This window comes from Cornus florida, unplaced genomic scaffold (assembly GCF_030987335.1).
Source record: "Cornus florida cultivar Cherokee Brave unplaced genomic scaffold, ASM3098733v1 CherokeeBrave_3.0.0_Hap2_Chr09, whole genome shotgun sequence".
Lineage (NCBI taxonomy): Eukaryota > Viridiplantae > Streptophyta > Magnoliopsida > Cornales > Cornaceae > Cornus > Cornus florida.
Window position 1 is genome coordinate 27,809,203 of NW_026775579.1, and position 14,737 is coordinate 27,823,939.

Below are 14,737 nucleotides of genomic sequence, written 5' to 3' on the forward strand. Positions count from 1 at the left end.
TAACTAAAATATTGAGAAAATGACTTAATGGTTGTAGTTGTAGGTTAAAGACTATAGAAGATGGGTTGGATATGAGGTGAATTAGTAGGGGTTGATGTATTTATCGAGGAAAAATGAAAGGTTTTTTTTTTTTTTATTTTTTTTAAATAAATAAATATATATATAATTATTTTTAAAAAATAAATTCAAAAAATAGGTTTTTGTGCTAATATAGCCGTGAAGACACTCTTTGGGTTAGCCAAACAGTGCCTAAAACGGCTATATGTCAGAAGGAATATTTTTAAAAATAATTTTTTTTTTTAAAAAAAAAAAAAAAAAAACACTTTTCTCTCTTTTTTTTAAAAAAAATTTTGCCCAGAAAAGTCTTTAAGGCACTATTTGTGTCAGCCAAACAGTGCCTTAAAAACTCTTTGGTTCAATTATTTTGAGGGAAAAAAAAATGAAAAAAAAAAAGAGACCAAAACAAGCCAAAAATATGTTTTTTTACCTTTTTTTTTTTTTTCCAAGCAAACAGAGCCTTAGGAACAGTGTTCTGGGCTTCAAGGTGCTTGGAGAAAATAGAGGGGCTGGAAGATATCGGGATAAAAAAGATCGTAATTCTAGGGAGTTTTATATGAAGATGGATCTCTCCAGTTTTAACGGTAATCTTAATATTGAAGATATCTTGGATTGGTTGGCAAAAGTTGAGAGATTCTTTGATTATGTACATATCCAAGAAGATAAGAAAGTGAAACTAGTGGCATATAGACTCAAGGGATGTGCTTCTGCGTGGTAGGAACAACTTTAGGTTGCTTGCGCACGGCAAAGAAAGACACCAGTACGCTCCTAGCAGAAGATGCAGTGTCTAATAAGGGGAAGATTCTTGCCACCAGATTATGAATAAACTTTATTCCAAAAGTATGAGGATTGCAAATAGGGAACTCGAACGGTTCAGGCCTATACGGAGGAATTCAATCGGTTGACGTCTCGGAACGACCTATGGGAAACTGAGATGCAACGAGTTACTCGTTATCTAAATGGTCTGCGATATGCCATTCATGATAGGGTATCAACACAGATAATTTACACTTTACCAGAAACCACGAATACAGCAACCAGGGCAGAGGCCTTTTTGGAGAAAGCGAAAACACCGACTAGCTCCAGGAATTACTTTAATTCAACACGTTTAACGACGAACAAAGCAAAACAACCCATGTATTCTCAACCTTCTATTCCAGCAATACCTGATTTGGCTAGCACTAGTAGTCAGCCAAAAAAAACCAGAACAGCTCCCATAGCAAGTCCGGATACATCTAAAAATAATCCCTACAGTTGGCCCAACCCTATTAAGTGTTATCGATGCGAGCAGCCAAAACATCGATCTAATGAATGTCCACAAAGGTGCTCAGTCAACTTAATAGAACCTAGGGGTAAGGAGGATCAAGATAAAGAAGATGACGAAGGGTTTCCTTTATACGATGAGGAAGAGATGATCGGAGAAGATAAGGGGGATCTACTATCCCATTCTCTAGTTGTGCTAAAGCTGTTACTTGCCCCGAAAATGGAAGAGCATCCACAGAGGCACAATATATTTCGGATACGATGCACTGTCAATAAGAAAGTCTGTGATGTTATTATTGATAGTGGCAGTAGCGAGAATATTGTATCAAGGGCGATGGTCCAGAAGTTAGAGCTGAAAACAGAGAAACATCCGAGTCCCTACAAAATTGGTTTGATTAAAAAAGGGGCAGAAATAAGGGTTACAAATATCTGTCGGGTTTCCTTTTCTATTGGTAATAAGTATATTGATGAGGTGTTGTGCGATGTTGTTGATATGGATGCTTGTCACTTGATTCTGGGCAAACCATGACAGTTTGACGTTAATGCAACTCATAAGGGCAGAGATAATGTTTACATGTTTGATAAAGGAGGGCAGAAGATTGTGCTGGGTCTTATAACCGAAGGGGATTCTTCCAAGGTTTCACAAACCAAGGGAAAGTGAGTTATTTTAATTGGTAGTGAGCAATAGTTTTTGGAGGAGGCCAGGGAGTCCGTACAGTTTTTGGCGCTGGTGGTTGGAGAAAAGATGTCTGATACTCCTTCTGCAAATCCAACAGTGATACAACCCATACTTGAAGAGTTTCGGGAGATTATTCTAGACGAGTTGCTTAGTGGTCTACCTTCTATGCGAGATATTCAGCACCACATAGATCTTGTGCCTGGTGCTTGTCTGCCGCATTTACCGCACTATCGCATGAGTCCAAAGAAGTACCAAATTCTGCAGGACCAAGTTACAGAGTTGGTTCAGAAAGGTATGGTAAGGGAGAGTATGAGTCCGTGTGTTGTTTCAGCTTTGTTAATACCAAAGAAGGATGTTAGTTGACGTATGTGTATCGATAGCAGAGCCATTAACAAGATCACCATCAAGTACAGATTTCCTATTCCACGATTAGATGATATGTTGGATATGTTGACTGTTTCAAAACTCTTTTCAAAAATTGATTTGAGAAGCAGCTACCACCAGATTCGTATTAGACCAGGGGACAAATGGAAGACTACTTTCAAGACTAAAGAGGGTCTGTATGAATGGTCAATGATGCCGTTTGGATTATTTAATGCTCCAGGCACTTTTATGAGGCTTATGAATCAGGTGTTGAAACCTTTTATTGGCAGATTCGTTGTTGTCTATTTTATAATCAGTCAGATATGGAGCATCAATCGTACTTGAAGGAGGTACTGACAGTTTTGCAGGCAAACAAGTTGTACATCAATCTGAAAAAGTGCACTTTTATGACCAATAGTTTACTGTTTCTGGATTTTGTGGTGAGTGCTAAAGGCATTTGGGTTGATGAGGAAAAAGTTTGAGCAATTCGAGAATGGCCCACGCCAAAAACAATAGGCGATGTGTGCAGTTTTCATGGTTTAGCAACATTTTATCGGAGATTCTTTAGAAATTTTAGCAGTATTGTTGCTCCTATTACAGAATGCATGAAGAAGGGAAAATTTAAATAAGGTGAAGAGGCAGAACAGAGCTTTGCGCTGATCAAAGAAAAACTGTCCAATGCACCTATTCTAGCATTGCTAAGTTTTGAGAAATTGTTTGAGGTTGAGTGTGATGCCTCAGTCATTGGAGTTGGTGTTATTCTTTCCCAAGAGGGTAGACCAGTTGTGTTCCATAGTGAAAAGCTTAGTAATGCAAGGAAGAAGTGGACTACCTATGAGCTTGAGTTTTATTCAGTGGTACGTGTCTTGAAGGTTTGGGAGCATTATCTAGTGCAGAGAGAGTTCGTTATTTACACTGATCATCAGGCTTTGAAGTTCATCAACAGCCAGAATAATATTAACAGGATGCATACCAGATGGGTTTCTTTTTTACAGCGATTTACCTTTTCCTTAAGGCATAAGTCAGGTCAGCAGAATAGAGTTGCTGATGCACTTAGATGAAGAGCAGCACTCCTGGTGACTTTGCGAGCTGAAGTTGTGGGTTTTGACTGTTTGAAAGTGTTGTATGGGGAAGATGATGACTTCAAGGAATTTTGGGCTAAGTGTCAGACTGGACAGGTTGCTGAGAGTATGGACATACACGAGGGATTTCTTTTTCGTGGTAATCAGCTTTGTGTTCCGAGGAGTTCCCTTTGTGAGCAGATTATTCATGAATTACATGGTGGCGGTCTAGGTGGACATCTTGGTCGAGATAAGACCATAGCTTTAGTCAAAGAGCGATATTATTGGCCACAACTTAAGGGGGATGTTGGCAACTATGTGCGGTGGTGTCCAATCTGTCAATTTGCTAAAGGTCAGTCTCAAAACACTAGTCTTTATATCCCTCTACCTACACCAAATTGTCCTTGGAAAGATTTGTCTATGGACTTTATCCTAGGACTTCCACGCACTCAACGAGGGGTAGATTCAGTTTTTGTAGTTGTTGATCGTTATTCTAAGATGACTCATTTCATATCTTGCAAGAAGACTTCTGATGCTACACATGTTGTAAATATGCTTTTCAAAGAAATTGTTCGTCTTCATGGCGTTCCTAAGTCCATCACTTCTGATAGGGACACCAAATTCCTATCCCATTTTTGGAGGACTTTATGGAGGCGTTTTGATACATCTTTGAATTTCAGCAGCACTAGTCATCCGCAATCTGATGGTCAAACAAAGGTCGTCAATCAGACTTTAGGCAATCTGATTTGTTGTATTTCTAGTGAGAATCTAAAACAGTGGGATCATGCGTTATCACAGGCGGAATTCGAATATAACAGCATGGTTAATCGGTCAACGGGCAAGTCGCCCTTTGCTATTGTTTACTATCATCCGCTAAAGCATACATTGGATTTGGTCCCACTTCCGAAGCTGCCTGGAAAGAGTGTTGTTGCAGAACACATGGCAGATCGCATCCAAGCCATTCAGGATAAGGTTCGAATGTATCTTGAACAAGCCAATGCGAAATACAAGGAAGCAGCAGACAAGAAGAGGTGAAAGAAAGTATTTCAAGAAGGAGATTTAGTTATGGTGTTTTTATGCAAAGAAATAGAGGTTTCCTGTTGGTACCTACAACAAATTGAAAAACAAGAAATATGGGCCTTATCAGATTCTGAAGAAGATTAATGATAATGGTTACGTTGTTGAGCTTCCCAAAGACATGACAATTTCTCCTACATTTAATGTTGCAGATCTATTTGAGTATTTTCCGCCAGATGAGATGCACTCTTTCTGTCTTAACTTGAGGATGAATTCTTATCAAACAGGGGAGACGGGCCATAAAGGTTTCAGCAATCAGTTCAACATCATATTCACTTACTAAATCAGAGATAGTGATTTGATTACCATTTATGATTTAGTAATTAAAATAGGACGTGTTCATTTATTATTGATACACATCAGCGGTGAGTATATTATAGATCCTCACTAGTGAGGGCCTAAGTATTGTCCTTCATTGAAACATTTTTTTATTATTATTATTTCATGATGGCTCTATTTGGCAGGTATGAAATTGGAATTTTGAAATTGGAGAGAAGTAATTCAGAAAATTGAACAAAAATTCTTTAATTTTACAAATTTTAATTCCAATTTCGATTTCAATTCCAAGACTGTAATTCCATACCGCCAAATACAACAAAAGAAAATTTGACATGCTTGCATGGCCTCCAGTGAAACTTGCAACAAAGATATTCTTATATACAGGGAAAGAGTAATGTTAAAGTACGTTATAATAAGAGCGTGATTATATACATTATAATATTACATTTCGTCTGCAATCGTTATTTTAGAAAATCTGGCTACATTGATCTCTCTATTAATAAATTATATGCATATATAATTATATATGTTCTTATCCTTGAATATCTCATGTCGGTGCCCTATGATTTGCAACGTCAGTGTATACAATCATATTGTGTTGTCTATTTAATATCATAGAATCCGTGCTTCTAATCAATCAGAGGGGCGAAAAAATTTATTATCTCTGAGATTAAAAATAAAAAAAGTGCTCAAAATTGGTATATTGTACGTAGTATGTTGTTAGTATCAAATCTAGACCAAGCATCATGATACTTGCACGTATCAAAAGAATTTTTTTCTATAAAAGATAATCAAACAATATTATATAAAGATAGTGTTAGTGTCGTGCACATATCAAAACAGTTTATATTAAAATGGACAAAAATTGACAAATCCTCATCTCACCAAAGTTATTTTATACACAGACAGCACCATTGTTACATATAAACAATATTGAATTCATTTTTTTTTTTTTTTTTGCTAGACTTTTATTTGAGAAAATTTGGAGGTTTTATTATCAAGTGACGGGGTCAAATTCAACACTATTTAAATTCATGAATTTTGATCAAAATCTGATGTGGACATGAAAAAATACTATTTAGTTGTCCAAACTATCTTTAGTATCTTCAACACTACTTTTGTACGTGTAAGTACTACTTTTATGCATAGAGGTACCACTTTCGTGCACACATGTACCATTTTTGTGCTAATCAAATAATCAAAATGCTCTGCACAAAAAGTGATACATTTGTGCATAAAAGTGGTACATCCGTACAAAAGTGGTACTTACCTTCATAAAAGTGATACCTTTGTGAACAAAAGTAATATCTCTATCTCAAGACCGGTATATTTGATCGGGTACTTATATGCACAAAAATGTTATATACCTCTGTGCATAAAAGTTGTACTTACAAGTATAAAAGTAGTTTCGAATATACTAAGGATAGTGTGGAAAAATGAATAATATTTTTTCATATCCACATCAAATTTTGGTCAAAGTCTATAAATTTGAAAAAATGTTTACTTTAACCCCGTCTTCAAGAAATAAAACCTCCCAAAGTCCATTTTTTTATAATAATTTTTACATTTTATTTCACTTGCATTTTACTGGTAAGCAGCAAGGTTGTTGCTTGTGGAGTATTGTTTTTTTTGTTTTGTTTTGTTTTTGCTTGCTTCTGGAGTTAGGAGAGTGTTATGAGAATGGGGCCACACAAATTTAATCATATAATGTAAATGAAATTCAAACACCAAAAGTTTCAAAATTAGGGACAATTATTTAATGTAATGTTAGGATATTAAAACGTGCAGGTGCAGTGGACAAAAAATTAGAAAAATAAAGAAGTATTAGATAAAAATGTGTAATCGATGACTTTAAATGTTAATTTTTAATTATTCTTATAAATCATTGATCACAAATAAATATAAATTTTAAATACATTTGTACAAAGTAAATTTCGTGTCCAAATTGTGGGTCACATATAAAAGAAAATATCTTACATTAAAACCATCGACCCAACCAACCACCAATTCCAAGATTTGTGTCGTTGAAGTATGATTTCACATTAAGTTAGCATGAAGAAATAGCAGAGAGCTTCAAAAGATCGAAGACAATAACCCAGTCAGTCAAAACCAACCAGAATGCTGATTCAGGGGTCCTTCCATCGCCCACCGGGATTAGCTCATCGTTCGATCAACAGACTGCAACATTGTTTCTGTTACCACTCGCCTCTAATTCCAACTCTGACCATAACACCCTCTGTTTTCGCCAATAAATGGACTCGCCATTCCACTTTCTCTCTCATCCTCCTCGATCACACCTGCCCAACGACAAACACCATCAACACCCGAACCTGCAGGGCCAGAGAGAGAAAGGGAAGAGTCGCCCACATTTGTAATTGCAGAGGAGTCGAGAGAGAAAGCGACATACCCAAATCTGACGTCGTCATCGTCGGAGCGGGTGTGACCGGTGCCGCCCTCGCTCACACCCTTGGAAAGGTTAGTTTTCTACTAGCTTTTACCCTTTTCGAACTGTTTGTTTCGTCGGAAAATTATCACCTTGGAAGTTCCTTTACAATTTATTTATTTATTTTTGTTGGTGGCCTGTTTGTTCCACGGAAAAGTTTTTAACGGCAAACAAGTAAAGTTCGGGATGGAATGTAATTAATATTAATATTATTTTTTACATAAGTTCAACGGTAAATTATACTGAACTTTCTTGTGATTTGGACAAATTACACGTGTATGATGTTCTGTCCTACCTATATAGATATGGACACGATTATACATCAAATCTTAAAAAAAAATAGAATAGGCACAGATACGTCAAAAAAATATAACATAATATATATTTTTATATATAATAAATAACATATTTTTTTTGCCATTTTATTCATATAGTCATAAATAAATTATTAATTTGAAATTAAGAGATAAATGTTTGTTATATTTGTTTTCTTAAATTTTATATTGTTTTTTTAATTAACTCATAATATATTTTAGATTGCAATGAATTATAGAAAAATAATTAAAAAATACCTCGCATGCAGTATCTTGAAAGTGGCCAAAACGTTACATTTGCCATTCTGTCCATGTCATGTCCGACTAGAATTTTTTTTTTTTTTTTTTTTTTTTTTTTTTTTTTTACAATTTAGAATACTTCTAGCCGTATCCTATATCTGCATATTTGGAAAGTGTCTGATACCACCACGACGCCTTAATAGAAGTATCTGTGCATCCTCGGTCTTTATTACTTTGACTTCCTCCTCAAAGACACTCAGTTAATAAAATTTTAAAAAAATGACTAAATTTTCATTTTCTTGTGTTAAAAGACCTTAATAATATTATATTTTAATGTACATGAAACAACAAAAATACCATTAAAATGAAAAATATCAAATTTCACATCAATTTCATATTATTAAATTTTAAATTTTTTTTTTTTAATTTTGTTTCAGATAGGGTAATATAATGTTCACACCAATTTCATATTATTAAATTATATATATATATATATATATATATATATATATATATATTTTTTGACATTTGATTATGTTTCTGTTTTTGTAGAAAAAAATAAAAATAAAAAACAAAAAATAAATAGAGCCTGAGAGGTCAAAGTAATAAAGATCAAAAGCTATATTTATGTGTAATTTGCCCAAACCTTAAAAGAAGTTAGTGTAATTTGCCCTAAGTTTAAGGAAATTTTTTTTGTAAAAGAACTATTTTGTGTCAAAACAAATAGAGCCCTTTAGGATCGTTTGGTTAGATGGAAATCAGTATTGGACGGTCAAAGTGAAGTGAATGAAGGAAAGAAAATTAAATTTTTTAAGGATTTATTTGGTTAGCATGAAATTGTTTTGAAAAAAATATAAAATTTCATTTCACAATTTGTATAACTGAAAATTTATATATATATTTTAAAAAAACGTGATTTACCTTAATTGTCCATATTTTTATTAAATATGACAAATGATTAAATAAAACTACATTTTATTTTATTTAAATAAAAGCAATATAAGAATCTAAATTATATATATACACACACACACACACACACACACACGTAATTTAAATAGGCCACCTTAACTGATTGATGAGTGACATTTTTTTTTATTTATAAATGTTCCACTATATGTAATAAAGAAATTATGGGAAAAAAAAAATGCTGAGATTGAAGAAAAAAAAAATTAATTGTATAATAATGAAACAATCTTCATCTAAATTATCTAATTATATACTAACACGGGTAAAATTTGGCTTATTAGAAGGTGTTTTATTTTATTTAAAACACTCAAATTGAGTGGTTTTAGTCTTAAAATACCAAAAATAAATAATATAGTTGTTTTTAATTTCAGTTATTGGATCATCCAATGATTGAAATAAAAGTGGCGTATATTGCTCCTTATACACTAGGAAGCAAATGAACAGAACTGTGTGTGTGTGTGTATATATATATATAAAATAGTTATATCTCTCTAGTACGCCCAGAGAGATATAACTATTATTCTTTTCTTATCAAAAGTTTTGTATAAACACATTTAATTTTAAAAGGTAAAAATGGAATATAATAAGGAAACAAAAAGTTGGTGTATTTTTTTTTGTAGGAATATTTTGTGTGGAAGGTGGTTCTGGGAAGTTACTTCCCCACAAAAGTTTCATTTTCCTACTTATGATCAAACTTTTAAAAACTTTCCATTTCTTTTCCTTTCATGTCATTTTTATTTAACCAAACAAAGCCTTATAGTTCTGTGCGTGTTTATTGAGAATACTTCACCAAATCAATGAATGTGTAGAGGAAATATCAGGTTCACTCAGTCCTTTGTTTAAATACAAAGTTCTTCACTTACTGAAAACAAGTGTTGTGAAAAAACCAGGTCATTTGTTGAAGGAACTGGTTTTGAGTTGCAAGCTGACACTGCATTTTTTGTTGCACCATGCCCTAATCCTGTATTTTTTGGTTTTGAGTTGCAAACATAAAAAATTTATTTCAATATTGTTTTTTTATTTTGGAATGAATTTCAATATTGTTTCTCTATGTAAAAACCTTCAGTTACAATCTTGTTTCTTGCTACTTATTGCAGGACGGATGGCGAGTTCATGTGATTGAGAGAGATTTGACAGAGCCGGACAGAATTGTTGGTGAAGTGCTACAACCAGGTGGATACTTGAAGCTGATTGAACTGGGGCTCGAAGGTATGCATGAAACTTAGCACGCATTTTAGAGTTTATAATAGCCTCCTATTAGAAAATTGAAATTTTTAGAAAACTTATTCTGAGCAATGTTTGGTGTGGTGACGAACTAGTTGGCAGTTGGTGATTCTCTTCTTTATGTATAGACATAAATATTGATTTGGTTGTGAAATCTAAAACACAAGAAGCACTTCAACTTCATACAGATTGTGTGGAGGATATTGATGGTCAGAGACTACTTGGAATTGCTTTTTTCAAAGATGATAGAAATGCTAAACAGTCTTATCCGCTGGAAAAGTTTCATCCAAATTTGGCTGGGAGAGGCTTCCACAATGGACGGTTCATACAGAGGATGAGGGAAAAAGTTGCTACCCTTCCCAAGTATACTCGATCTATTGCCTACTGTTGCAAATAATCAGTTGTTTAATTATCTCTACTGTTCTACAAATTACTAAGGGAATGATTTATTTTTATTTTTTTTATTTGTTTAATAAATTGATCTTAAAATCTACATTAATTTCTGTAATCATAATTTCTTTCTCAAAACAAGAAGTGTCTTTACTTCCTATTCCTTGACAATTGCTTTTATTTAGTACTGTAGTATAACTTATTGAGTTATGCTTCCATGGCATCATAATATATGTTGTGAAAATTTCACATAATTTATAAAACAAAACAAATACAATAAATCAATTCAACATTACACAATGAAATAAAATAATAAATAATTCATTACTGAATAATACATTAATAACACTTTACAATTCTTTCAATAAAATAAATACAACAATATGAACAACATGGATATAAAGATGAATAAGGATTTAACAATATAATAATTCTGTAATAGAAAATTAATATAATAATATAAATTATGAAAATGAAAATAATATTAAAATAGGTAAGAAAGTGTTGGCTTGATTGTTGAGACATGTGTAAACACATTGACCTAAAGCTGATAACTCTCCCCTTCGTGCAAGTATTAGCGAAATTAGTCAGCTCCAAGATACAACACAATCAGCTCGCAGCGGCGTCTCCTTCATGTGCACGACCATAGGAAGACTAGGTCTAAGTCTATATAAATCTTGTTACTCACAAACTCAATATGTAAAAATTCTCTTAAAAAAATAGGCTCACAACCTTATACACGAAATTTTATAACAGATCCCTCTGCAACATATCACTCTACCATATATCACTTTACTCAATTGCCACACATATAAGAGATATATATAGAGAATAAATATGTAACGTCTAAGGTAATATAATGGTAGAAATAATGATTGAAATAATATACCTCATAAATATAATTTAACTCATGTAATAATGATTAATATATATATTATGTAACTCATATAATAATATTTATAATAAATATTTTTTTTATGTTTTTTATTAAAATGTCTATAACAATATATAGTAACTGTTAACTAGTATATTTCAACAGTGTTTCAGGGAGAGTTCCAATTGTTATTTTATAATTTTACTTTTTTTTATTCCATTGTCTCTTTTTGACATGCAATTTTCTATTTAGTGTACAACTTGAGCAAGGAATACTGACATCCCTGCTTGAAGAAAATGGAGCTATTAGGGGGGTATTGTACAAAACCAAGACTGGTCAGGAGCGTAGGGCATGTGCTCCTCATACGATTGTTTGTGATGGCTGTTTTTCAAATTTGCGGAGCTCTCTTTGCAACCCTAAGGTAGAAATCTGAAGTCTTTGGCTATACAAATTAACATTATTTCATTGACTGATATAGTAAACATTCATGGCGGAGCCAGTGTGTACCCAGAGGGGGACACATGCCCCTCTTAGCTTGGCCCCGTCCACTGTAAAATATAATAATTTTTTATTTTAATTTGCACTTCTATTACCAACCCCCCCCCCCAATTTTAAATTTTTAAAATTGTTTTTTAATTTTTTTTTCTTTTTCTTTTGCTCTTAATATTCTTTTGATTTCCTTTAAAAAAAAAAAAAATTTAAATTTTCCTTCTTTACTCAAACTCATTTGTTTTTTTCCTTTCAAATTTCTCATTTTTTTTTCCTTTTTTTTTTTTCTTCATCTTCTTCTTATTAATTTTTTTTGGCCCTCTACTTCTTAACATTCTTCTTTTTGCACTTAAAAATGATGTATATAATATGTAATTTTTGTTTTTTGCTCTTCTTGTTTAAATTATAATTTATTTTTTTTACACTGCCGCCCACTCTGAATTAAAATCCTAAATCCGCCTGCACATACAAACATCTATAGTCAAGTAATACTCTTGACCCTTTATTAACTTCATTGACTTGATGAGCGACACAATCTGTCCCGCTAATATCTGCTCCAGACCCATGAGATACACTTCCCTATTTTTGAGTTCCACAGGTGGATGTGCCATCTTGCTTTGTTGGTTTGGTTTTGGAGAACTGTCAACTTCCATTTCCAAATTATGTGCATGTTATTTTAGCAGATCCGTCACCGATCTTATTTTATCCAATCAGTAGTACTGAAATTCGTTGTATGGTTGATATACCCGGTCAAAAGCTATCTTCTATTGGTAATGGTAAAATGGCCAACTATTTGAAAACCACAGCGGCTCCCCAGGTATGTATAGTTTTTCACTAAACTTTTTTAAATATCATATATGCCCTGTTATTGTGGTTATTTTTTACTTAAAGTTTGGATTCTCCATCTCATTTTTGTCGATTGCCTTGGATTATGGTGCTTGTATCAGATACCACATGAGCTGCATAATGCATTTATAGTTGCAATTGATAAAGGAAATATAAGAACAATGCCAAATAGAATTATGCCAGCTGCTCCCCATTCTACTCCTGGAGTCCTTTTAATAGGTGATGCTTTCAACATGCGTCATCCTTTAACCGGTGGAGGAATGAATGACTGTGGCATTTTCTGATATTGTTGTACTGCGGAATCTTCTTAAAGAGCTACATGAACTGAATGATGCAGATTCACTTTGCAGATATCTTGAATCTTTTTATACCTTGCGCAAGGTAAGCTAAATTAATATTCTAGTGCTTTTATTTTATTTATTTTTATTTTTTATGTGGGGAGGGGGGATGGGGGATATTAATGCTCCAATAGATTCTGAAGCCCTCCACTTCTTGTTCCCATATACAATAAGAGGTTCAGTGACTGAAGCTTTTCATAAGTGTGCCAATTTTATTTCTCATTCAAAATATGAAACAGTAAATAAGACATTTTGTAAACCTTACACCCCCTGTTCCTACCTCAATCAGTCAATCATGCATAAGAAGGGCAACAGAAAAATAAGAAATACAAATTTGAAATTGGCTGAGTGTTCATTTATGTTTAAACTTTCCAAATAAATTGTTGAAATGTAAAAGCAGTCTGTATTATAGAGATGTTATTTTTCACTATTTATGAAACTTGTTATCTGATTAGGTTTTGTTTTTTCGCAGCCAATGGCATCCACAATAAATACCATGGCAGGAGCCCTATACAAAGTGTTGTGTGCATCTTCTGATGAAGCAAGGAAGGAAATGCGTCAAACATGTTTTGACCATTTGTGCCTTGGAGGTTTTTGTTCGAGAGAAGCTGTGGCTCTAGTCTCTGGTCTAAACACTCGCCCACTAAGATTACTTCTCAATTTCTTTGCTGTGGCTATATATGGTGTTGGTCGTCTGTTGCTACCCTTTCCTTCACCTAAACGACTGTACCTTGGAGCGAGAATGCTTTTGGTAGGCAGCTAGAACATATATATATCTATATATATATATACACACACACACACTAATATTTTAGAATTTTACATTAATTTCTTTCTGTTTGTTGCAAGAATCTCATAATTTCAAACAAGATAATGTTAAGCACAAGGGAAAAGAAAAAATGATTCTCTATACATAGACTTTTGATGTTTAAGTTTGTTTTCCAGATAGGATCAGGAATCATTTTCTCCATCATAGAGGCTGAAGGAATTAGGCAACTGTTCTTCCCTGCAACCATTCCAGCATATCATAGAGCTCCTCCTGCTGGTAAATGAAATATCAATCAAATTCGGCATAACAGATCGATATCAAGTTGGTTTATGCTTGAAGCTTTTATTCTCAACTACCTTACACTGTACGTTCTTAGTGACGGGGAGTTATGTTACCAATTTTTTTGAATTTTTGTGAGAACTAGAAACTGAAAATCAGATGTATTAATTAAAGTTATCTTAGAATTCCATTCCATCGAGTGCTGCTTATTCCAATAGGAGGTGTTTTGGGACATGATCAAAGTAATTCTAGGATGCATCTGTCTAGTTTAATATTCCTAATTAAGCATAGAACGGTTGTGAATTCATAGTAGATGAAAGTAACTCCACGTGTTCATATATTTCTTTAGATTTGTGAAATATATTAGGGGTGACAAATGGGCAGGTTGGCCAAGATTTGAGTTGGATTGAAATGGGCGGGTCAACATGAGTCAAGCCTATATTCAGAACGGATTGAAAATGAACAGGGTCAACTCGTTGACCCATTAATTATTCTTTTTAATTATTATTATTATTTTTTAATTTTTTTTAAAACCTAATGTCTGCTTGATATTACGACAAGTCACCGGTTTCATCAGCAAAGGAGGAAATGAGGTCACGGAATTTGAGCACAGCGTGGAATCTTAGATATCCTAAGATTGGAATCCTTCAACCGTCAACTCTCACATACATAGCAATATGTCATTAATTGGTAGGGATAAGAATACAATGATTGTGGTCCATTTTACAACTTGATCTTTTTCTCTCCTTAAAAAAGGATGGAATCTTAATAAACCCGGACTTT

The 14,737-nt window shown here is 33.5% G+C and overlaps 1 protein-coding gene and 1 pseudogene across 1 annotated transcript; both read left to right on the top strand.

The window, feature by feature from the left end:
- Positions 1-2,065: 2,065 nt before the first annotated feature.
- Positions 2,066-4,458, top strand: LOC132272441 (uncharacterized). The gene is made up of 5 exons (XM_059773592.1): positions 2,066-2,291; positions 2,494-2,555; positions 2,653-2,838; positions 3,085-3,388; positions 3,482-4,458. Exons 1-5 carry the CDS (start codon positions 2,066-2,068, stop codon positions 4,456-4,458), a joined length of 1,755 nt encoding a protein of 584 aa, XP_059629575.1.
- Positions 4,459-6,810: 2,352 nt separating this feature from the next.
- LOC132273625 (squalene epoxidase 3-like) lies at positions 6,811-14,301 on the top strand (annotated as a pseudogene).
- Positions 14,302-14,737: the final 436 nt, after the last annotated feature.

Coding starts and splice junctions, on each gene's coding strand:
- LOC132272441 (XM_059773592.1), top strand. CDS start 2,066: ATGTCTGATACTCCTTCTGCAAATCCAACAGTGATACAACCCATACTT. Junction 2,839..3,084: donor TTTGGGTTGATGAGGAAAAA/GTTTGAGCAATT, acceptor AAATTGTTTGAG/GTTGAGTGTGATGCCTCAGT. Junction 3,389..3,481: donor TTCCTTAAGGCATAAGTCAG/GTCAGCAGAATA, acceptor ACTGTTTGAAAG/TGTTGTATGGGGAAGATGAT.